Below are 22878 nucleotides of genomic sequence, written 5' to 3' on the forward strand. Positions count from 1 at the left end.
CTATGATTTAATTAAAAAAAAAAGAAAGAAAAGCAAGGATAAACGTGGATAAAGAGGAAGAAAAGGAAAAGGAAAAAAAAATTCACAATTGTACCACCTAGTACAAAGTTCGCATTTTTCCTATAGCAAGATAAGAAAAAGGACAAGTTTAAAATAAAACATACTTCCAATTAATTATGAATATTTTGGTTTAACCCCCCCCCCACACACACAACTATGGGAATGTTTTCTGCTTTACAAATGATATTAAGGTTATGACAAAATACTGTAGTATATTAAAATATCACTTACAATTATACATGTGTTAGGCTGAAAACAGGCATAACATCCCAGTGGATTAATTAAGAAAATGAAAAGGAAGGGAATTTGGGCAGTTTGTGAGGAAAAGAGGAGCCTCTAAATAACTTTTTCTAATGCTTGATGTGATCCTGTGGTTTGTGTGCCTGGCCCAGGCCCGTGAGTTCCAGCTAACCTCACATTAGCTTGGAGAAGGCCTGGAAAAGACACACCAGAATTTTTCCCTACAGATCAACATAGTTTCAGGAATAAAATGAAATGAAATGAAGGAAATGACTCTTACCACAAGACACTGTAAAATCAACTTCCTCTGATCTGGCACACCATCTGAACCTCATCTTAAAAGCATTCCTATGCTTGGGTTTCAGCCCCAGGTTGTCAGCACCAGAATGATAGAACCAGCTGGAACACAGGATTTCAGGAGCAGATCAATGGTCCCGCCTGATGCCCAGGTGGATTTAGTCTGCCTCTGAGAAAGCTCAGCTCTCAGAGATAAGGAACGCAAGGAACAAGGTCCCGGACACCCACCTCTGTGACACAGCACGACTGCTGGGAGCTGGGGAAAGTGTAAAACATGGTGATTACAGAAACAATTTCAATCCACGTTTAGTTCTCTGTATAAAAGCAGCCACATCACTGGTCTTCAATGAAAATCAGGATATCTCAGTGTTATCTTTTTCTTACTTCCATGAGAAATCACCAGTGGTGCTCACAACCACAGATTTTTGGATCCCACCATGGTCTCCTGTATCAGTCTCCAGGGCTGAGGTCAGTGTCTAATTTTGAACCAGCTCTGAGAAAATGAGAGGCTGGTTTTAATAAAGCAGCTTCTTCAATGTCTAGGATTTTGATTACAGAAAACTTCCTCTTAGTATATGAAATTTAACTGGAAACTCACTTTCTAGTGATCAGCATTTCACTAACACGTTACCCTATTTTTGGTAGGAAAATGCTTGTGGTTTCTTCCGTTTTTCGGTATGCTCTGTTCTGTTATTCTATCGCCATTAGCCTACCCTGGTAGCTAGCAGCTTTCTCCCCCTGAAAACTTTAACCTCGTTGGTGTGGGCAGGAAGAGGACACTTCCAGGTGAAGGACCAAAGCTTTACTCCGGTCTCAACTTCCCCACGTGCTGTGATGACTTCTGATCACACTGCAGGCCTCCTAGTCCACAGCGCGGGGGCCACCTAAAAGCCCAACAACAGGGCACACCCATGATCTGCCTTGTCCAAAGCACCCTTCTCATCGAGACCTCTGCTCCTATAACAACCACTTCAAATTTTGTTTCTTTGTGTTGTCCAAATCCATTCTATTCACTTTTCAATTTATCGCTCATGTTGCCTCTGGAGCAAGGTTTGTTTAGAGACATTATGAAAATAGCCACTAAGGCTAACACAACCCCCAGACTAGGGGGGCCGCAAGGGCTGACCTCCTGGGCAACTCCCGAGAGGAGAGGGGCGATGATGCGGCCCACCGCGGTCACTGACTGCCCCACGCCTATGAGGGTGCCGCTGGCCTGGACCCCGCCCACGGTCAGCTGGAGGTCTGTGATGCACGTCCTGCCAATGGCAGTGGAGAAGGACAGGAGGGTGGAGGAGAAGACGACCGCGCTCACAGTCTGGGCCGTGGAGTAGAACAGCAGGAGCAGGCAGGTGAGTGCACTGGAGTGCAGCAGCAGTGTGTGGGAGTTGTGCCTGTACAGCCGCAGGATGGGCCCCAGGGCAAAGCCGGCCACAGCCCCCAGGGCGCTGCTGTAACTGATGAGATAGCCTGTCACCTTGGGCCTCACCCCAAAGCGCTCTTCCAAGGCCAGGACAAAATTGCTGTGGTACAGCAAGACCGCCACAGACATCAGCAGGCGCACGACAAATATGTCCCACATTTCAGAAAATATCAGGTTCTTCATGTCCTGCAAGGTTGACAACACTTCAGCCCAGGGACGCCAAGTGGTCTTCTCTCTCACCCAGGACCCCTGGGTGCCGACTGCCTCCTGCAATTTGTGGTTGCTCTTTTCAGACAGCACATGGTTCTTACCCAGGCACGGATCATTCCCTGTACTGCCCAGTTTTGCTTCACTCCATGGAAACAGCCAAATGAGACCTGTTAAGATGGTGCAAGACCTGTTAATTCACTGAGTTCACACAATGCCACCTCAGTGAAGAGACCCTTATTTGTATTAGGTTACAAATCTGCATTTTTGTTGTAGATTTACTCGTCTCTATTTTTGAATCCAGTTTTTCACCATTCCCCACAGCTCTATTTTGACATCAAGATTCTGGGAAAAGACCTTTGAATAAGAACACCAAACTATACCTATAGAAAGTTCTGTTTTCTCCCCAGCTCAAGTGCCTATGATGGTTTCTCATATCCTATCATTTCATATGTAAATTTTTATACATTTAAATTCTTCCCTTCATTAAGTAATTCTCTATCAATCACCTGCTTGTTTAACTATCCATCTAACCATTCAAACATCCAATATTCGTGAGTGCTTCTTAAGCTAAACACCAAAAATATATTAACAAACAAGACAAAGCCTATGATGTCACTGCACTCAAGGAACTAGAACCTAAAAGGGAGTTCAGATAAGTAAACAGGCAACTAGATTACAATGAAAGGGCTAAACTGTGGGAGGCACAGCCTGCTGTGTGCAGTCACAGCCAGCCTTGGCTGAAAGGTTGGGCAGAGACAGCTTGTCAAACTGTCCCAAAGATGCACCTGCTTGGAACTCTCCCAGTCAGGGCCACTGCCTTGTTCTTCTGCAAGTCACCTGCAAAACCCCAGGGAGGACCATTCTTACGTACCATGATGCACAACCTCACACCACAGCTGTGACCGCCATTCACATAATCCTACTGTGCCCTCATGATGGCATGTTCTTAAATGTTGTTTTATTTATCCCATGTCGTTTAAGTAGAATGACCCCCTGCCAATCAATGTCCAAAAACGTTCTTAAAACTGAATTCAAACGTGCCATTCTCGGACCTCCTTCCAAATTCCCTGCTGGATTTCCAGTCCTTCTGCACATCAACATTCAACTCAGCCCGGGGTCAGTTCAGCGCCTCTTCACTTTGTTTTCAACAACTTCACTTGTGTATGTGGTTTTTCCAAAACACAGTGCAAGAGCTTCAGCCATGTGCAAATTTATGACAGAAGAACACAGATCTGGGTTTTTCACCTATTCATATCTTTTTTTTTTTTGCAGTTTTTGGCCGGGGCTGGGTTTGAACCCGCCACCTCTGGTATATGGGGCAGGCGCCCTACTCCTGTGAGCCACAGGCACTGCCCTATTCATATCTTTTTAAAAGGGTTCTTAGACATTTCACTGAATGTTGATAAAAATGTGAAAAAAATTGTCACTGATAGAGTAAAAGGAAGAGTAGAATTAAAATAATAAAAATGATAATGGTGACAGCAACTAACATTTATTAATTTCTGACCATATGCAAGGCACTGAGGTAAAATGCTTAATAGAAAACCTCTTATAGTTCCCAGAACAAGCCTGTAAGTTTTGTTACCCCATTTTATAGATGACAAAATAGGCAGCCTGCTCAGGGCTTGTACCCCAAACTGGCAAAGCAGGGAACTGAACCCAAGTCTGTTGGATCCCTGAGTTTTGAGTTCTAAATTGTCAGAAGATAAATCATATGGGAAAAGGACATGAAAAGGCTTTCTTAGGCAAAGTGACAGATCAGAGTAAGGATATCAGAAGCTGACAAGCGGAGACTTAAGGAAAATAGTTGTGGTCACTGGAGAGGAAAGGATGGCAAAATTAGATAAGGAAGCTATGTTTGTGTACACACACACACACACACACACACACACACACGGGGTGTCCATAAGGTTTGTGTGCAATTTAAATTATTTGGCTATTTTAAACTGTACATGAACTTTGTGGACATCTGTATGTATGTATGTATGTATGACTGTATATATGTATTCACTACACAGAATGGCCAAAGCACTGTGGAGACACTGTCTGCTCTCTAGCCCGATTATTCTCCCACTCTCCTGCTATTCTCTGCATCATCCCAGGCCTGCCCATTTCCAGATTTCTTAAGTGGGAAAAATAAATCCCTATTACTTTAAGGCCATGTAGCTGGGAACACTTGTAGCTGAATGTTTTCCTAACTGACTCAGATCCATTCACAGGTGAGGTTAGGGCAAAGGATTAAACAACAGTATCAATGGAGGAGCCAAAAGAGAACTTCACAGTCCTTTTCTTTGTTTATAGTCTGACTTTCAACTTTGAGTGAAGTCACATCAATGTACCTTCCTTTATATGTGAAGGCACCTGGCTATACCAACTGGTCATAAATTTTCTTTATATTTGCAGAGTTTTTTTCTAGATTTACATAAACCTGTCAGGCCTCCCCTCATGACTGAGGTTCAGTTCTTGGCAGAAGAATCATAAAGTATGAGGACTGAGAATAAACTCATGAACTTTGCTTCCCATGTCTGATATTCTAACTCAAAATGGAATTCGTCATTCAAAATGGAACTTTGAATGTGAAGATTCAAAAAGCAGCAGCAAAGCAAAAGATCAATAACTGAGAGGAAAACGGAGAGGCAAACTCTGTCTTATTTATGATATTATTTATCCAAGGTACAGCTCTGTATTTGTCTCTGGGCAAAGAGGATGAAAGATGCTTTAAGCAACTGGCTCCGTATCCAAGGAGCTCACAGTTTAGTATGCACTTGCTTACGCATTAAATATTAGAGTATCGGCTATATGCCTGGCCTACAAATCAGCCAAGTAAAAGGGAAGCCAGGAAACAATCAGTAAAGTGGAAAGCAAACTACAGAATAGATATAATTTACAATCATCTTCTGATTAAGGATTAGTATCTAAAATATTTAAGGTACTCCTATAACTCAGTAGCAAAAAAAATATCCTCACTAAAAAATGGGCAAAGGATCTGAATAAACATTTCTCCAAAGTGTGGCTAACAGGTACATAAAAAGGTACTCAAATAATTAATCATCGGGGAAATGCAAATCAATACTACATGAAAAATCACCTCATACTGCTTAGGAAGGATGATATATATCTATATATACATACATGTATATTATATATAGTATATATTATATATTTATATATTTAATACTATAAATACTATATATATATACACACACACATATATATATATAAAAGATAACAAGCTTAATGATGATGTGAGAGAAAAGGGAACCCCTGTACACTACTGGGCAGATATAAATTGGTACAACTACTAGGAAAACAGTAGAGAGGTTCCTTGAGATGACTATCATTTTCAGATGACAAGTCTACTTACTCCAGAAAAAATAAATTGTAAGGCAGGAAGAATGGTCACTAGGAATGCACAAAACAATCTCCTCATGAAAAATGTCAACTTACCGGCATTAAGAATGAAGACAGAAAAACAAATGAAGGCTGTAAGATAAAATCCACCGTCTAATTCAGTGAGATAGCCACCAACCACGGGGCCCAAGATGAAGCCCACGCTGGATGCTGTATTGAACTGCCCAATTATGACTGGTCGTTCCTTCTCTGCAACCAGATCAGAAATCAGGGCCCTTGAGATGGAGAGGGTATGTTTAAAAATACCTGCAAAAGGATAAGAAGCATGCTCTGTAACTTTTTCCAGACCAAAAGTATCTCACTTGTGATGTTACCCTTAATCTCTACCACTGAAGGAGATCTTTTCCCTTTCCTGCATCTTGGAGAATTGCAGGGTCCATTCCACCATAATCAGCCCCCAAGCCCTGGCTTGCCCCATCCTGTCATGATGTCCCAGCACCCTCAGTCCTGTCATCCAACTACAATTCACGGTGGCTTCCACAGAGTGAGTTACACTCTTTATTCATTCACTCACTGAAGCCCATTTTGTGTATGCCTACTGTCTGGCCAGGACTAAGCTTGACCCTGGGCATAAATCAAAGAACATAGGCCAAAAAGCAATAAAAAAATATGTGTATAGAAAGACAGATATCACTGCTCTCACAGAGCCTGCATCTTCATTGGTGTGACAAAGAGATATATTAGAAGGTGATAGAGGCTATGGAGAGACGTAGGCAGGGGAGAGGACAGGGAGTGAGTACAAATCTAAGGGCACAGTCATTCCCCCAGTACAAAAGGACTTTCTACCAGCAAGAGGCTTGTGAATTTGTTGACCAGAGAACTATGACACGACTCTTCATAAGAGATTAAAATGAGCATAACAACTTTATACTCCTCATACTTCAGTGGATGTTTGCCTCCTAAACACCTAGACACCCATGTGCAGAATACACCTGGAAAACTGCTGGTGGATTTCACGATTTTGATCAACACATGGTAGTAACTCAATAAATGCTGCAGGTGGTCAGCCTGAATCAGTCTTGACTGTGATGTGACACACGGTTTTCAGTGATCTCCTGCAGTCAGTCTTGCCCTACACAATACTGTACAACTGTGTACTTCAACACATTGGTCCTATTAGTCTATTCCCAGCTGTGTGTCAAAGTTAGCGTGGGCATCTGTCTGATAACCAGCCTCTTTGGGAATCAAACTTATAAATCTCTTTCAGAATTAGGAAAATAGACTTTCTCTAGACTTGTTTCCTTAAATGTCAGAAAGGAGTCAGCCAGAAGATGATTCTCAAGAATTCTGTGATTATTTTTTAAACTTTTGTAACTGGGCTTTCAAATTCATATTGGAATTCAAATGTCAAGTTCACCTTACACACACAAAGGAAGAGGACTGTGCTAAGTGCATGCATGAACAACCCAACCCAGGCTCCTCTCATCTTTCAGAGGTTAGGGTGGTGGACAAAAAAGGCAGTGAATCAGGTGTCCAACTTAGGTACTTCAATCCCAGGTACATTCAGAGTCAGTGGTTCATTTTTAGGACACGAAGACTTGAATTTATAATTTGTTTTGTGCAGCAGAACTCTGGAGAAGCCCCCAGGGCTCCTCCTGTTCACAGACCACCACAAACACTGTGGAGATTATGTGGGCAAAAGGAATTTTTATATTCAGCTCTCCTTGTTTGGAAAGATTGTGGTATTTTTATATTTAGCGCTCCTTGTTTGGAAAGACTGTGGTATTTTTATATTCAGCTCTCCTTGTTGGTAAAGGTTTTAATAAATGGACAAACTAAAATGTTAGAAGTAGTTAAGACCAGTCTGAAGACCAAATGCTAACCCATGAACTTTTATATTATAATCCTAGCTTCCCCCTAACCAAAGATCAGATTTATAGAAGACTACAGAAGGGCTACAGAGATGAATTTCAATTTGAAGTCTGGAAGCTTAATTATAAACTCAAAGCTCACTGAGGGAAAGGAGGGAATGGTCACCACAGCACTGGTCTGAGACACTTAACAAATTCCTATTGACTGAATGTAGAGCTGTAGCAACAGGAAGGAGGCAGGGCCTGACCCAACTGATGCTAAGTGCTCTATCGACAGCAGCTGCTGTGTTACAGTTTTCCATTGTACAGCTGTCCTTAGATTCTCTTTACATAAGTGACTAATCAACGAGGCAAGGTCAGGCAAGAACAGGCTTCTATACTGAGACAGAGATTTAGTTTGAATAAAGACACACAGACTCGTGTACACAAAAGCCAGAACTCACCTGCAGGGACTCTAGCCAGGACAAACAGGAACACATTGGTGGCTGCTCCAAGGAGGAGATAACCCAGGGCGCTGAGCAGAATGCATACCAGCAAGGAGGCCTGTCTTCCCACCACATCGCTCCAGCACCCCTGAGGAAAGCAAGAAAAAGAAAGCCCTTTGACTCACTCCACAGGGTCACATGTAACCTCTACCATGCAAACACCCACAGCAAAGTGACCCAGTGGAAAACATGAGAGCATCTGCTTTACGGTTCTCAGATGCTCCACTCCATTATGCTAGCTGCCAGAGTGCGTTATTTTCTCTGGTCTTCTCACACAGTAGTAGTTTCCTTTGTCCAAACAAAATAAAAATAAAAATAAATAACTTAATTAATTAAAAAAAAAGTAAAAAAGAAAAAGCCTGATGATCTGGTACCTGAGAATAGAAGGAAAGATGATGAAGTATAATTTATAAAGCTTCAAGTTTGTCTTCATTCTCATTACTTTATATAACTCCTCAAAAGCCATGCTCTGTATCAAGCACAGAAATTGAAGTAGCAATAAAAAATCTCCTAAAAAAAAAAGTCTCTGACCAGATGACACCCAATTTTATCAGACCTGCAAAGAAGAACTGATACTCATTCTGCAGAAATTATTCCCTAACATTGAAAAGAAAGAAATCCTCCCCAACAGGTTTCAAGAAGCCCATGTTGCATTGAATATACTAAAGACGAGAAAAGACTCAGAAAAAGAAAGTACAGACCAATTTCCCTTATGAACAGAGACACAAAAATTCTCAATAAAATCCTAGCAAACCAAACTCAGATGCACATCAAAACAGTAATTCACCACAACCAGGTAGAGTTCATCCCAGAGATGCAAGGATGGTTCAACACATGTAAATCTAAAAATGTAATTCACCACATAAACAGAAGTAAAAAGAAAGATCATATGATCGTCTCTATTGAAGTAGAAAAAACATTTGACAAATTCAGCCCCCTTTTATGATATAAATGTGTAACAAGAGAAGTGTAGATGGGACGTACCTCAAAATTATAAAAGCCATATACAAGAAACCCATAACCAACATCACACTGAATGGGGTAAAACTGAAAGCTTTCCCACTTAGAACTGGAACCAGACAAGGTTGCCCACTATCACCACTTCTATTCAACATAATGCTGGATATCAAACAAGAGAAGAAAACCAAAGGTATCCAAATGGAGAAAGAAGAGGTCAAACTATTGATCTTTGCTGATGATATAATACAGACCCTAAAGATTCTACCAAGAGACTCCTGGAATTGACAAATAAATTCAGCAAAGTCTCAGGTTACAAAATCAATGTCCAAAAATAAGTAGCATTTTTATATGCCAACAATAGTCAAGCTGAGAACCAAATCACAAACTCAATACACTTCAAAATAACAACAAAGAAAATAAAACACCTAGGAATGTATTTAAATAAGGGGGTTAAAAGATCTCTGTAGGGAGAACTGTGAAACACTGAAGAAGGAAATAGCAAAGGATATAAACAGATGGAAAAACATACCATGCTTAAGGATCATTAGACTCCACACTGTTAAACTGTCTATACTATCCAAATGATTTATAGGATCAATCCCAGAACGATAACAAAAAGAAACCACATTTTCTATTTAGAAAACACTGAAAAACAAAATGAAGACTAAAAAAAATATGAATATCATATTTTAAATATCTAGAAAAAATGATTATATACTTCATGTGGGACCAGAAAATATACTATATAGCCAAAGCAACTGTAAGCAACAAGAACAAATTGGGAGGCATCAATTTACCAGACTTCAAGCTATACTATAAGGCTATTATAACTAAAACAGCATGGTACTGGCACAAGAACAGAGACATAGACCAATGGATCATAACAGCAAACTCAGATATAAAACCCTTCTCACATCTGATTTTTGACAAAGCAAATAATCACATACACTGGGGTAAGGAATCCCTATTCAATAAATGGTGCTAGGAAAATTAGATAGCCACAAGTAGAAGATTAAAACAGGATCTGCACCTCTTACCATTCACAAAACTAAGACATAAAACTACAAGAATTCTAGAAGAAAAAGTTAGAAAATCTCTTATATATAGCAGCCTAGGCAAAGAATCTATAAAGGAAACCCCAATGGCAATCACCACCAATAAAAAAAAAAAAAGAGACTTGATTAAATTAAAAAGTTTCTGCACAGCCAAGGGAACAATCATTATAGAATGAATAGGAAAACTACAGATTGAGAGATGCATGCTATACATCAAAAAAAGACTAATAACCAGAATCTCCAATGAACTCAAACAAATCAATAAAGAAGGAACAAATAACCTCATTAAAAAGCAGGTAAAAGACATGAACAGAAACTTTTCAAAAGAAGATAGGAGTAATGGCCGACAAATATGAAAAAATGTTCAACATCTCTAGTCGACAGGGAAATGTTAAATCAAAACCACAATGAGATATCACTTAACTCCAGTGATAATGGCTTTTATTAAAAAGTCCAAAAACAACAAATGCTGGCATGGATTCAGAGAGATAGAAACACACTTACATTGCTGGTGTGACTCTATGGAAAGTAATATGGAGAAATCGCAAAGAACTAAAGTAGACCTACCATTGGATCCAGCAGTCCCACTATATTGGGTGGTATTTACCCAGAGGAAAAAAAGACATTTTATTAAAAAGACACCTGCTCTTGAATGTTCATAGCATCACAATTCACAAATGCAAAGAAGTAGAAATGACGACACTACTCAACAATACATGGGAGGAATACTACCCAGCCATTAAAGAAAAAGGTAAAATAATACCTCTTGTATTCACCTAGATGGAACTGGTGAACACTATTCTTCTAATTGAAGTATCACAAGAATGGAAAAACAAATACTACATGTACTCGCTATTAAATTAGAACTAATCAATCAATACTTATATGCACATATAGAAATAAAGTTATCAAAAGTCAAGTAGGTGGGAGTGGAGAGGAGGGGATGGGTGAATTCACAACTAATGGTACAGTGCACACTATCTAGGTGATGGGGATACACCTACAATGACCCAAATGGTACAAAAGCAATGTATAGAACCAAATATTGGTACTCCCACAATATTCTGAAACAAAACAAATAAACAAAATCAATCCCAGAACAATAACAAAAAGAAACCACATTTTCTATTTAGAAAATACTGAAAAACAAAATGAAGACTACAAAAATACCTTTAAACCCCAAACCTACTTGTATTTTTAATAAAATGGTCATATAGTACACTATTTTGTAATTTGCTTTCTTACTTGATATGACTTGAATATCATTCCATGTCATTAAAAATTTGCCTTTATTATTTTTAATCATATTCCATATTCCACTATGTGCCAACAGTTACGCATCGTTCAATTTTTGGTTCAACTTGTGAAAAAATATAAATAATGCTACAACAAACATCCTTATACCAAACTCTGCAAACATTCCTGAAATTTTCTTTAGAACAAATTCCTGGAACTGGAGTGGTTAAAGTAAAAAGAAAGGCATATTTTTAGGCATGTGACATACACTGACTCTCCAGGAAGATCTGTAAGTGAAGGGTGTCTCTAAAAAGCAAAAAGCAGCCTCCTCCTATTATTCAGAGAGAACTCTGTAAAGCAGAGAGCAACCCCGAGGGAGGGAAGCAGTTAAAGTTGACAAAGCAAAGCATAGGGCCAGAGAAGATTGAAGTAGCAATGAACTTACATTCAAAGGCAGAAGGAACAACAGGGCAGAGGGGCCCTGTGAAAGAACGTGCAGTGTGGATAACATGCAGTCAGGCAGGCTGGGGCAGACAGGACTCCGCTGGTCTGGTCAGTTTAGATCCTGCCTGACCTTCATCCTGTAGCTCCCATTTGACACAGCTGGTCTGGTGGTTTACGTCCTGCCGGACTTTCACTATCTCCCTTTCTTACTGCTCTGTAAATTTAGCTCCCACCCTAAAGTAGCTCCCTACTCTATCTTGAGTAGCTTAGGTGGATTGATTTAGATTAACATTTGAAGTGGAATGTTGTAATAAGTCACTGAGTTATACTAAAAGTTAAAGTGATCTTTGCTTTGAACTATGCAAATTAGGAAAGAATACCACACTGGAAAAAGGGTAGCTTTAAGTATACAACAAGAAGAAATTTGAGTCAAGAATAGTGAGCCGTTTCTACCACCCCTCTACTGTTAACCTTTTGTCTACTGTTAACTTTTGCAGAGCTTTTTTATATCTATCAATAAACTCTGAATACTTTAATGTGGCGTGCACCCTTTGTTTCTTCCTGGCTGTCCTGTCCGCTCAGAAGCGGTGTGTCAATTGAAAGTCTCTGGCCAGCGTACTCCCTGGTGTGGCTTGAAGTACCTCCCTGGAAGGACCATGGTCAAATTGCCCGTGAGGGTGGCAAGGAGGTTTTCTTTTTTCTGGTTGTCTTTTCACAAGGGACATTTGTCCATCCTAGGCTGTTTTCATGGCTCTGTGTTAAATTCTTTATCTGACCACAGTTTAAAGCTCCAGCATGCTGTCATGTTAGTGGCAACCCTATATATAAGGTAGGTAGGAGACTCTCCGTTTACCCATATTTCAACCAACACTGTGTACTGTCAATTTTAAAAAATGTGCAAATTGATTAAATGGCATCTTTTTATTGTGTTGACCTTTTTCCCTGATAATTTCTTTTAATGTTTGCAGTGACTATTTGCATTTCCTCTTGAGAGACATGTCTGCTGGCTGCTTCTAAACCATTTCCAAGACAAGTCTGGATGTTAAAAGCACAGAGGTGATCTAGATGAACCTTGCCCAGTAGGGATGACATGCTTCATGATGATGGCTGAAAACACCAGCAACTTGATGAAAGTCTGCCTGCGAGGCACTTACAGAGGAAAGCAGGGAGCAGAATCTGAGAGATACACAGGCAGGAACTAAGCAGAGGCCAGTGAGGAAGGCCTGGAGAGGGGGTGTGTGCTGCATGGAGGCCTCCTGGCCTCACATGTGAGGCAGGGATGCTTCCTGGATGGATGGCAGCAGGTGAGCAGAGCTCCAGGGCTGCCTTTCTAGCTCATTACTACAAAATCTCCAATCCTCACTTGCAAGCTGAACTCTGGTCCTTAAAGATGCAGAAGTGACAGGGCAAGGCTTCTGAAACAGTCCTGTGCAGATGGAGTTGGGCGCTGGCTAACTCGGCCTTGTGCTCTTTGTCCTGCCTGTCTTCCTGCTTAGCACAGCCCCCTTCATGTTGAGGCCTGAGCAGCCATCTAGTTAAGCATGGCCCAAGCAGAGTGACAGATAGCAGGAGCCTGGTGGCAACTCAGACACCTGGGCAGTGTCAATGGCATGCTTCACTTTTCCTTCAGGGTGTGCTGGAAAGGCTCTGTGACTCACAGGTGGACATCAGCTTGACCAATATGCCTAAGGCAACCAGAGCGCCTCCATGCTGACCCATTTACATACGGAGGCTCTGGATGGGGTAATGTTTGAAAAAAATATCAATGCCTTAAAATAAAAATTGCTAACCACTATGGTAACAATGGGGCACTGTTTGAGAAGGGTGAAGAACAGCGTCCCCAGGGCGCTGTAACATTCAGGAGAGCCCCAGCTCTGGTCTCTGTCAGTCCTGGCTGGAGGAACCTGAGACTGCGTCCTGCTTCCCATCTGCAGGGATGATCCATAGCTTCCCCACTCTCTCCAAATAACAATGGAAGCCAACTCAGCCTGCTGCTCTTCCTTACCAACTGCCAACTATATCCGCTAGTGCCCTTTCTCCATTTTCATTGATATGTTTATTTTTTTCTAAAGGACACCAAAAATCTCTTTACATAAAGATATAAAATTCTTCTAGGAAATATTTTGAGGGCAAATTCTCCAAAACTGCAGTCCCCAACCCATGAATGGATATCAGTATCCATCTGTGGCCTGTTAGGAACTGGATTGCACAACATCACCTGAGCCCTGCCTCCTTTCCCACTCCCCAACCCCCACCTCCCCCCGCCCCGGGGAAAAACTGTTGTCCATGAAACCAGCCCCTGGTACACAAAAGTCTCTGGTCTGTGGCCTGTTAGAAACGGGCTTCACAGCAAAGGTGAATGGGAGACGAGTGAGCAAAGCTTCATCTGTGTTTACAGCCATTCCCTATCACGCACATCACCACCTGAGTTCTGCCTACTGTCTCAACTCACTCCCTTAAATCAGTTGGTGGTGCCCAAAAGATTGGGAACCCTTGCTCCAAAATACTGTCATCCTTCTCCAAATGTCACAAAGTCCATTCCCTAACTTTCATTTCAATGAATTTCAGAAATTCCCCACACTCTTTTGATCTAGGTAAAGAGTCACTGGCCTCCTTGTAGTCACAGGGCAGTGATATAAACTGGTGACTGCACTTTTGGCCCTGGGCCAGGTTACCTGGGTTCAACTCTGAACTCCTTTCATTCCTTACTCGTTTACCTTGGACATATTAGGTAACCTCTCTACCTATAAAATAGGAGTAATAATAATATCTGCCTCACGTTTTATTTTTCCCTTCAACACCTCCGTATGTGCTTAACATAAAATGAGTTATTAAAGACCCACACCCACCCTTTATGGATGGTTCTATCAAAATTAAAGATCTCAGAACAGGGTCCAATACACAATAAGTACCTTATAAATGCTGGTCGTTTTATTAAAATAAATGCATTAAAAAACATTAGCCACATCTGACAGAACTCATATTTTCTTCATAAAAATTTGTTCTTACAATTAAAATGGTTTTATAAAACTTATGATTAAATATGTACTTACAAAAGTATTGGTTAAAAAAATTAAATTAGCTATTTCTTTATCTGAAATATTTCTAAGGAAGGTGTTTATTATATTCCAGCTGTAAGATAAATGAAATATCCTTTGTAAGCAAAATTAAACAGAAGGTCAATTTGAAAAAGTAAGTAGGGTTATAGGTAGGAATAAAAATGCATATTCCTAAAATGCTAACTGTGTGGCAGGTGCAATAGTATAAAAAGAAATAAATAAAACCTGGGCCTTTATCTCAAGGAGTTCAGAGTCCAACAGGAGAAAAGTACTTGAAAAATTAACATATTTTGTGACTTAACATCTCTGACATAGGAGTATATACATGTCAAATATTTGGGTAGTGAGTTTAAAAATAAAGCAGAAAAGATGTTTATTGAAGATGTACCCCCAATTCTTCTCTCACATGAAAGTATATAAAATAAGAAATTGTGTAGATCTTCCCTGACAACTGTAGGATCTGATAAGTCTAGTTATCTATTTACATTTTTATGTCATTAAGACAATAGCAGATGACTTTTAGTTAAAAAATAATATGGTTTTAGAGTCTGAATAGGAGATTAGGTAACTCAAATTATTTAAATTGTGAGTCTTAATTTCCTTCTACAGAAAAAGGAGATACCAAACTACTCTGCTGGGTTATTAAAAAGTTTAAATGAGAATAAAACAATTATTGTTACACAAATTTAGTACTGTATTAAACACTTCAAAAAAATTAAGAAATAGCTATTTACTTAAAAATTAAGTATAAATTAATTTTTTATACTTAATTTTTATGTAATTAATTATAAAATCTGAATTCCTTTTAAAAATATATTTTATAAGAAAGCAACTCTTAGGGAATAGAAGTATACGTCATGTCCTCTAAAATGTGAGACCACCAAGCCAGCTCAAGACAAGTGTAGCCACAGTAGAGCGCCAGCGGGAGAGGTCTCTGAAGTTCTAACAAATGAGTAGTGAGAACTACTCTCCTGCTTAGAGAGGGACAAAATCATCTCTGATCTTTCCACTCCATGTTGCAGACATACAACCACTCCAAATGGTTCCTTCTGTCTTGGGAATTTTCAACTGGTGTGCTGCAGGACACTGGTGTGTCATGAGAGGATCTTAGGTGTGCCACAAAAGTTTTTAAAAGATTGTTAATTAAATTATTTTCAGAAGATGCTCAAAGCGTAGTAAGTCTATTCTTTTTGTAATCTCTTTTTTCCTTTGATCAACATAATTTAAGTGTGCTATGAGATGAAAAAGGTTGAAAAACACTGGTCAATATACGTAAGTTTTATATATAATAAAGCATTTAGCTCAAAATGCACAACATGAAAAATCTAAGGGAATTTAATTACTGTCAATTAAGTGAAACAAACAATAAAATTGGCAATACCTTTTGTTTACATTTTTCTCTTCAGTTAAAAAGTTAGCAGGGAATTGTAGAGAAAACATTTTACAATTTAAAAATTGTTCTCACCTATTATTTCTAGTGTGTTCCATTCAGAACAAGCCGTCCAAACCATTTAGGTCAGCTTCTCCTCACGGTCAAAAGGAAGACAAGTGATAGAAGGCTCCTTCTTGACCTGCCAACACTATACATCTAATTATCTGCACACTTTTTGGTAAACCTCAAGCCCTCACCTTTACTACACCCATGATGGATGAACCTCAGCGTCATGTGATTGTATTTTTAAGACCCATTGCCAGATGCAAGAAAACTTACCACCAATGTGCTAGAAAAGAGTTGCAAAACACCATAGGAGGAGCCTGCAAAAAACCAATCGATAACATCAATAAAATCAGCTAGATCTGTTACAAAAATGAATTAATGTGTTAATAACATAGAAGTTGATAGAAAACCATTAAGGAACAAAGGCCATTTTCTTTTTCTTTTTTGAGACAGTCTCATTATATCGCCCTCAGTAGAGTACTGTGGCATCATAGCTCACAGCAACCTCAAACTCTTGGGCTCAAACAATTCTCTTGCCTCAGCCTCCCAAGTAGGTGGGACTACAGGTGCCTCCCAGAATGCTTGGCTATTTTCTTGTTGCAGTTGTCACTGTTGTTTAGCTGGGCAGGGCTCAAACTCGCCAACCTCGGTGCATGTGGCTGGTGCCGTAACCACTGTGCTACGGGTGCTGAGCCACAAAGGCCATTTTTTAAAAAGAAATCTGTCCACACCTTTTTTGAAAAAATGCAAATAATATAATTTTTAATAAAAGACCATCAAAATAAAATTGAGGGCAAGAAGACAGAATAAAGGCAATGGTTGACCTTAGGGACTGTTTAAGACAGTCCTCTCCTCATAGCATGTGAAAATATGTAGCTCCAATCATAAAATTCCATAGAGAAGAATAGAACTTCTAAGGGAGTAGAAATTTGAATCTTAGAAAAATCCTACTAAACCTTAAAATTTTAACATTGTCTCATATACCTCTAACTTTAAAGTTTTGTAAAATGTTTTATAAAGAACTTACAAAGTTTTATGGAGTTATTTTACCTCCATTATCATGTAACACATCCCTTCTGCTGTTCCTAACAACCATCATGCCTTCTGCTGTTCCTAACAACCACTCTGCTGTTCCTAACAACGAGTAATCCAACGTAGTTGCAAGGACATTTCTCCAGGGATATACAATTCATGGCATGGACTAGGATTTAATAAATATTATGTACAAAACTGTTCCCAGGGCGCCTCCTATGGCTCAAAGGAGTAGGGCGCTGGCCCCATATGCCAGAGGTAGTGGGTTCAAACCCAGCCCCGGCCAGAAACTGCAAACAAACAAACAAACAAACAAAGAAAAAAACTGTTCCCAGAAACTTGCTTGTCCAGTTTCGGAATGATCAAGAGCTGTTGGTTTTAATAATTTCTCATTAACAGAGTTCTAAACCCTGCTATCTTGTGCCTCTTTCCTAAATCAATGACTTCCAGATGGCATTTTTATCCTGCATAGGCAAAGAAACCCTATTGTCCTCTACAATGTGGTGGTGATGGTGTAGGAAACCTGCAATTACTTTTTGAAGGCTCATCCAAACTCTTTCTCATAAGGTATTAATTTTTGTGGATTCTGTTTCTCTTGCATTAAGTTACAGGTTCCTGTAGAGTTCCTAACCTTTAATACACACAGTCAGCTCTGTGGAGATGCTCAGTAATATTGGTTACACCACTTGTGTTATGAGACATGGGGCTAATGCTGAAACCCCAACCCTTTTCAAATACAGATAGTATAGAAAGAGATGAATTATATTTGCTGTAGGGTAATATTTTGAAATATTTGGAAATTTGTTTTATCTCATTTTCCACTTACCTTTGGATATTTAGCTATAAGACTGGGGTGTTTTCAGGTACTTAGTTCAGAGGATTTACAATTCAATGCTCTGAGAACAAGCAGGACTGACCACTCACCTACTATGCCAGCAACTGTGGGACTTGCTCCAAGGGACTTGACATGAAGGCTCAATAAAGGGACAACCATGCTGACACCAAACAAATCCTAAGAGAAAACGAACAATGACTAACTCAAAGTAGTCACCAAAGCCTAGGTGTTTTTAAACTTATAAACCTTAAATTACAAACTGATGTTAAGAAACAAAACCAGTATCTAAAATTTTAAGCAAACAAGAAATTATAATTATATCCTAAAACAGAATGTCATACTAATCAGCTGTCACCTGTAAGTGCCTAATTACCCTGACCTAGAACTCATTTTAGCTTTAGCTCCTTTGAAACTGACTCTTAACATTGAAGGAGGGGATCAGAAGTTCCTCAAATACAACAAACAGCCTAACGTTTTCTGTGGATAATGAAGTAGGGAGGAAAAAATGGAGGGATAATTCATATTTATTGATGAAGCAGCACTTGCTTAAAAATATAAATTTCCTTCTGGAGTTAGCAAAAGCAACTAACATCCTAGAATCTGAGGTTTACAGCCTCACCGGGTTGCGAAGAAAGGCTCGGTGAAGCAGGAAGGAGAGAGCAGGCTGGTGGCCCGGGGAAGGCCCACTCTTCGCACTTAAGTTATAAAAAGTACACAGCCCTGGGGTCTCAATTTCGGCTCCATCACCTACTAACCTGTGTCCTTGGGAAGTTATTTAAAGTTGCTAAGCTTTACTGTTGTCTTCTGTAAAAAGAGGAATTAGTGCCTGAACATGAAGTGGCATGATGGCTGAGAATAAAGACCCAATCCACAACAGAAACTGAAACCCACCTTCCCCTTTCTTCAGTTGTAGGGATGACATTTGGTAGATATTCTGAGTTAACAGACAGGATTTTTATTTTTTTCCTTTACGTTTTTTTCTCACTTCACTTAGTTACACTCGCTAGGGGAAGAAAAGCATATTTCACAAACACAGTTTTCTTTACATTCAACCTGATTCATTTATTCTTTATATTCAACCTGATTCCTTCTTCCATAGAACCTGGTTAACTGGAAACCAAGAACATGCATGAAGAATACGTTTTCTTTAGACCTAGAGTTAATCTTTCACTCCTCCCACCGACCTGTATCTTCACATAATTACAGAAACATAAACTTCCACATGTACTTTTGGGGGCTTTTTCCATGGTTACATCTTTAGATGTCCATATATCTAAGGTTGAGTCTTAAATAGATCATAAATGTATATTACATGTATCAGAATAATGGTTTGTTATTTCTATTTTACAATGATCTAAAATTTGTTTTGGGTCTGAGCCAATTTCTTTTGGGCTTTACCGTCATTTGTATCCCATCTGCCTACCGATGTTTATATCATTTCAAGGACTCATAATGCAAGAGCCACCTATTGAGTCTTCTGAATCTTTCAGCAAAGGGAACTCAATTGCTCAACAAGTTTTTTTTTTTTCCAATAAAAAGGACAGTACCACATTTCATTTAATATTCAAATGTTTATTCTAAATAAAAGACGTAGGGAAATATTTGAAACAATAAGCTGAGGTCTATGGAAAGTAAATATGAAAATAAAGAACCATAAGCAATAACTGATGAATGATATTATTTCAGCACTTAGTGAGTGCCCCCCCCAAAAAAAAAATAAAAAAGCCTATCATTTCTCCAAGAGGCTGGCCACTGACAGTTTCCTCTCAGGAAGTTCTGTTCTAAAGTTGTTTTCTCTTTTTTTTTTTTTTTTTTTTATTGTTGGGGATTCATTGAGGGTACAATAAGCCAGGTTACACTGATTATTTTCTCTTTTTTATAAAAGGAATTCCTCTCTGCTTCTGAATCCACAGCTTCTTCAAAACCACTATTTTTGAGTGCACATTGCATTTGGCAACTGGTCATGTGGGTGTAACCATTTATAAAAGTCAGGTCAAAGGCAGCCATTTAAACCTTTCACCAAACACCAACATTTCTCAATAAAAACTGATGAATGCATACATTTAAAAGTTTCAGGAATCTTTTCCAGGTAAGAATCCTACTATTTCCTGATTAGTGAACTAGTATCTCAATAAAAATAAATTATCACCTCCCTAAAGTTGATAAAATGAAAAACAAATCTCACCAGGTACCTGGAGGAAAGAAGTGGATGAAGTAATACATCTCAGGACCATCCTAGCACCCTAACCAAAAGATGGCCTAGGGGGTCACCTTAGTCTTCTCTCTAAAACAAAGTCAAACCTGGAAGTATAGATAAAAGCTAAATCCAGAATAATTTGGCAAATGACTTCTTTAATCTTGTTCCCTTCCTTCCCCAAATTGAAAATCATTTTCCCTAAGAGTCTTACGGGGTCATTACAACAGTAAATATACCCCAATAACTAAATTATGTAAATTATGTATAGTATTCTTTAAATGTTATCTAACAAAGAGTCACTAGATTCTTCACAGATACAAAAGGCTACATATACTTTGTTTACACCATTTTTCATTTAAAATATCCCCACTCCTTTAACTTTCAAAAAATCTTACATTTTTCCTGGAACATAGTGGACACCTAATGATTCTCTTGAATACATTATTAAAGTTATTAAAATTTTACACCAGGCTTATGAGATTATACTTGCTAAGTACACAGCAACAAGACAACATATGAGAAGCTGGGAATATTCAAATCTGTATTGGAAGGTCAGCCATAATAAATGATCTGTGAATTGTTTTATCGTAAAACTCAAACTAGTTTGGATTCTAGGTCCTGTCAATTTCCAAACTCTCTGAAACCTAGTCTGGACTTACCAGGTAAAGGCTTGAATTTTTTCATCTGGCAAAATCACCCCAAGTACCCTATGAGTTAGGGCAGCAGTAGCTTGGAGTCGTCCAACTCCTTTGTAGGAGTTTGAAGAACCACCCACACTTGCTGGTTTTGAATTCTAGATGAAATAGACTGGAAATTGGAAGAGGCACCTGCACTCTGAGACTGATACAATAAAGAGATGAAAGGGACAGGGGTGGCACCTGCAATTGAGAACTGGAGTCAGAGATCCTTTCTAAAAAGCCTCCCTCCCTGGGTGTCTCCTGGTTCTGTTACTTCAGCAATTTGCTGAATATGCTTTCATCATCGTCTTAACTATCAATTTAACACAGAACCTTAGTTACTGACTGTTGGTCACCTTGCATGGTGGAGGCAGGATGGAGCCTGCCTTATTTAGATCTGTTCTCCTACCTAAACATGGCTCAGCATCCTAACTCCTAACTCATCCTAACTCCTAACTCATCCTAACTCCTAACTCTAACGAAGCATCAGACGGGGGAGAAGAGATAGTCTCAAACTGCATCTGGGCAGGAAAAGGAATAGTAAGGAAGCAAACCTAGGGTTTCTGCAGATAATTGCCCAGAAACTACGATCACATCACAAACTCACTAGTAAGATGGTAAGTTCTTCTATGGCAGAACCGTGTATTACAATATTGGAGCTCCACAGCACCAACACATGGCAGATGTTCAGAAATTCCATGAATCGGTTTTCTAAACTTTCCATTTTCCCTGGGAAATTGTTACTTAGGGGACAAAATAGGACACATACAAACTATGACCTCACCAGACCTGTATCGTGCAATACACAGTTTGTCGAGAAGCAAATGAGTACCATTCCCTCTGAATTGCTCTTCTAAACATCAAAGCCAAACAAGAACCCTAAACGAAATATATCTAATGTTGTTCATGTGGGGTCATCAACAGCGATTTCCTACCCGTTCAGGGACCTGTATGTCCCTACTGTGCCAGCAGCCCCCGCACCAGCTGGGCTTCCCCAAGCTTGCCTAAGCTCCTGTTCTCCGCCCTGTAACCGCTGCACCTGCCACAGCATTTAACTCCTGGGTCCCAAGGCGTCACACCCGAAGCTAGCGTGGTGCGGGGTCCTCATAAACTGCAGGGAGGGGCAACGGCGGCGAAATTAGCCCAAGGGTCAGGGCGTGAGGTGACAAGGCGGTGAGGCCAGGCGCAGAGTGAAGGGGATGATGGGGAGAGCAGAGGCTTGAGGGAGAGAGAGGTACCGACCAGGTGGATCGCAGGGGTGCCAGCCCTGGCTGGGCTTTACTAGGCTGCGGGAACCCCAGGAAAACAGGAAGGCCGGCGCGGAGTCAGCGCTGGGCCCCGGCGCCCGCACTCACCAAGAAGCCCACCAGGTAGAGGCAGAGCAGGAAGCGCCGGGGGGGGACAGCAGCCCCCGCTTCGGCCTCGGTCCTTCGCTTCTGCTCCGACTCCGCGGTGGTCAAGCCCGGCCCCGGGGCCGACCGCAGGACCGGGTGGTCCCCCGGCTCCATACCCGCCGGGGCCGGAGGCGCAGACGGGTGGCAGCCGCCCGACCAGCCCCTGCGCGCCGGCCCCGCCCTGAGCGGAAGGCCGCGGCGCGCGCCTGCGCAGAGGGAGCGCCCTGGGGCTGCTGCTCCGCGGCGGGGCGGTTTGGTCCCGGAGTTTGGTCCGGGGTAGGGGGAGGTCAGATGGAGTGGGGACCCGGTACCTAACAGCGTGGTGGCATGCGCCAGTTTTGTGATGGTAAGGCTGATGCTTTGTGTTCCGTCTGGGTAAAGCCCCTGCTGTTTCTGGAGGGTGAGCGGGAATTGTGATGTCTTCACCTCCTAGTGGTGACCAAGCCAGGTTGAAGAGCCACAGACCCTGGCCACAAGCTGGCTGTGACAGACTTGATATAAATTAATCTGGCTTTCCAAGATTCCATCTGCCTAGTTGAAAAACAGGGGGAAACAATGTAGGTCAGTGTCACCAGCTGTGAGAATTTTACGTATGCTTGTTGATTACTTTCTCTGGC

General features: G+C 40.5%; 2 protein-coding genes across 6 annotated transcripts in view; one reads left to right on the forward strand and one right to left on the reverse strand.

Annotated features, from left to right (window-relative positions):
• Window positions 1-1586: 1586 nt before the first annotated feature.
• On the reverse strand, window positions 1587-22418 carry MFSD9 (major facilitator superfamily domain containing 9). 2 transcript variants are annotated; one of them, XM_053589698.1, is made up of 6 exons: window positions 22223-22418; window positions 18083-18170; window positions 16400-16443; window positions 7893-8022; window positions 5675-5884; window positions 1587-2394 (listed from the first exon to the last, which is right to left on the reverse strand). In XM_053589698.1, exons 1-6 carry the CDS (start codon window positions 22373-22375, stop codon window positions 1604-1606), a joined length of 1416 nt encoding a protein of 471 aa, XP_053445673.1. In that variant the 5' UTR covers window positions 22376-22418; the 3' UTR covers window positions 1587-1603. The 2 variants fall into 2 exon arrangements, with proteins under 2 accessions (XP_053445673.1, XP_053445674.1); XM_053589699.1 differs by lacking the exon at window positions 22223-22418 and adding an exon at window positions 18885-18941.
• Window positions 22419-22483: 65 nt separating this feature from the next.
• Window positions 22484-22878, forward strand: part of TMEM182 (transmembrane protein 182) — a 77553-nt gene continuing 77158 nt past the window's right edge. Inside the window, exon 1 of one of the 4 annotated variants that reach the window (XM_053589503.1) lies at window positions 22484-22607. In XM_053589503.1, coding sequence (XP_053445478.1) covers window positions 22605-22607 — 3 coding nt within the window. In that variant the 5' untranslated portion in view covers window positions 22484-22604. The remainder of the gene's footprint in view (window positions 22608-22878) is intronic. The other 3 variants (XM_053589502.1, XM_053589505.1, XM_053589504.1) reach the window with 3 other exon arrangements.

This window comes from Nycticebus coucang, chromosome 4, assembly GCF_027406575.1.
Source record: "Nycticebus coucang isolate mNycCou1 chromosome 4, mNycCou1.pri, whole genome shotgun sequence".
In the NCBI taxonomy this organism is placed as follows: domain Eukaryota; kingdom Metazoa; phylum Chordata; class Mammalia; order Primates; family Lorisidae; genus Nycticebus; species Nycticebus coucang.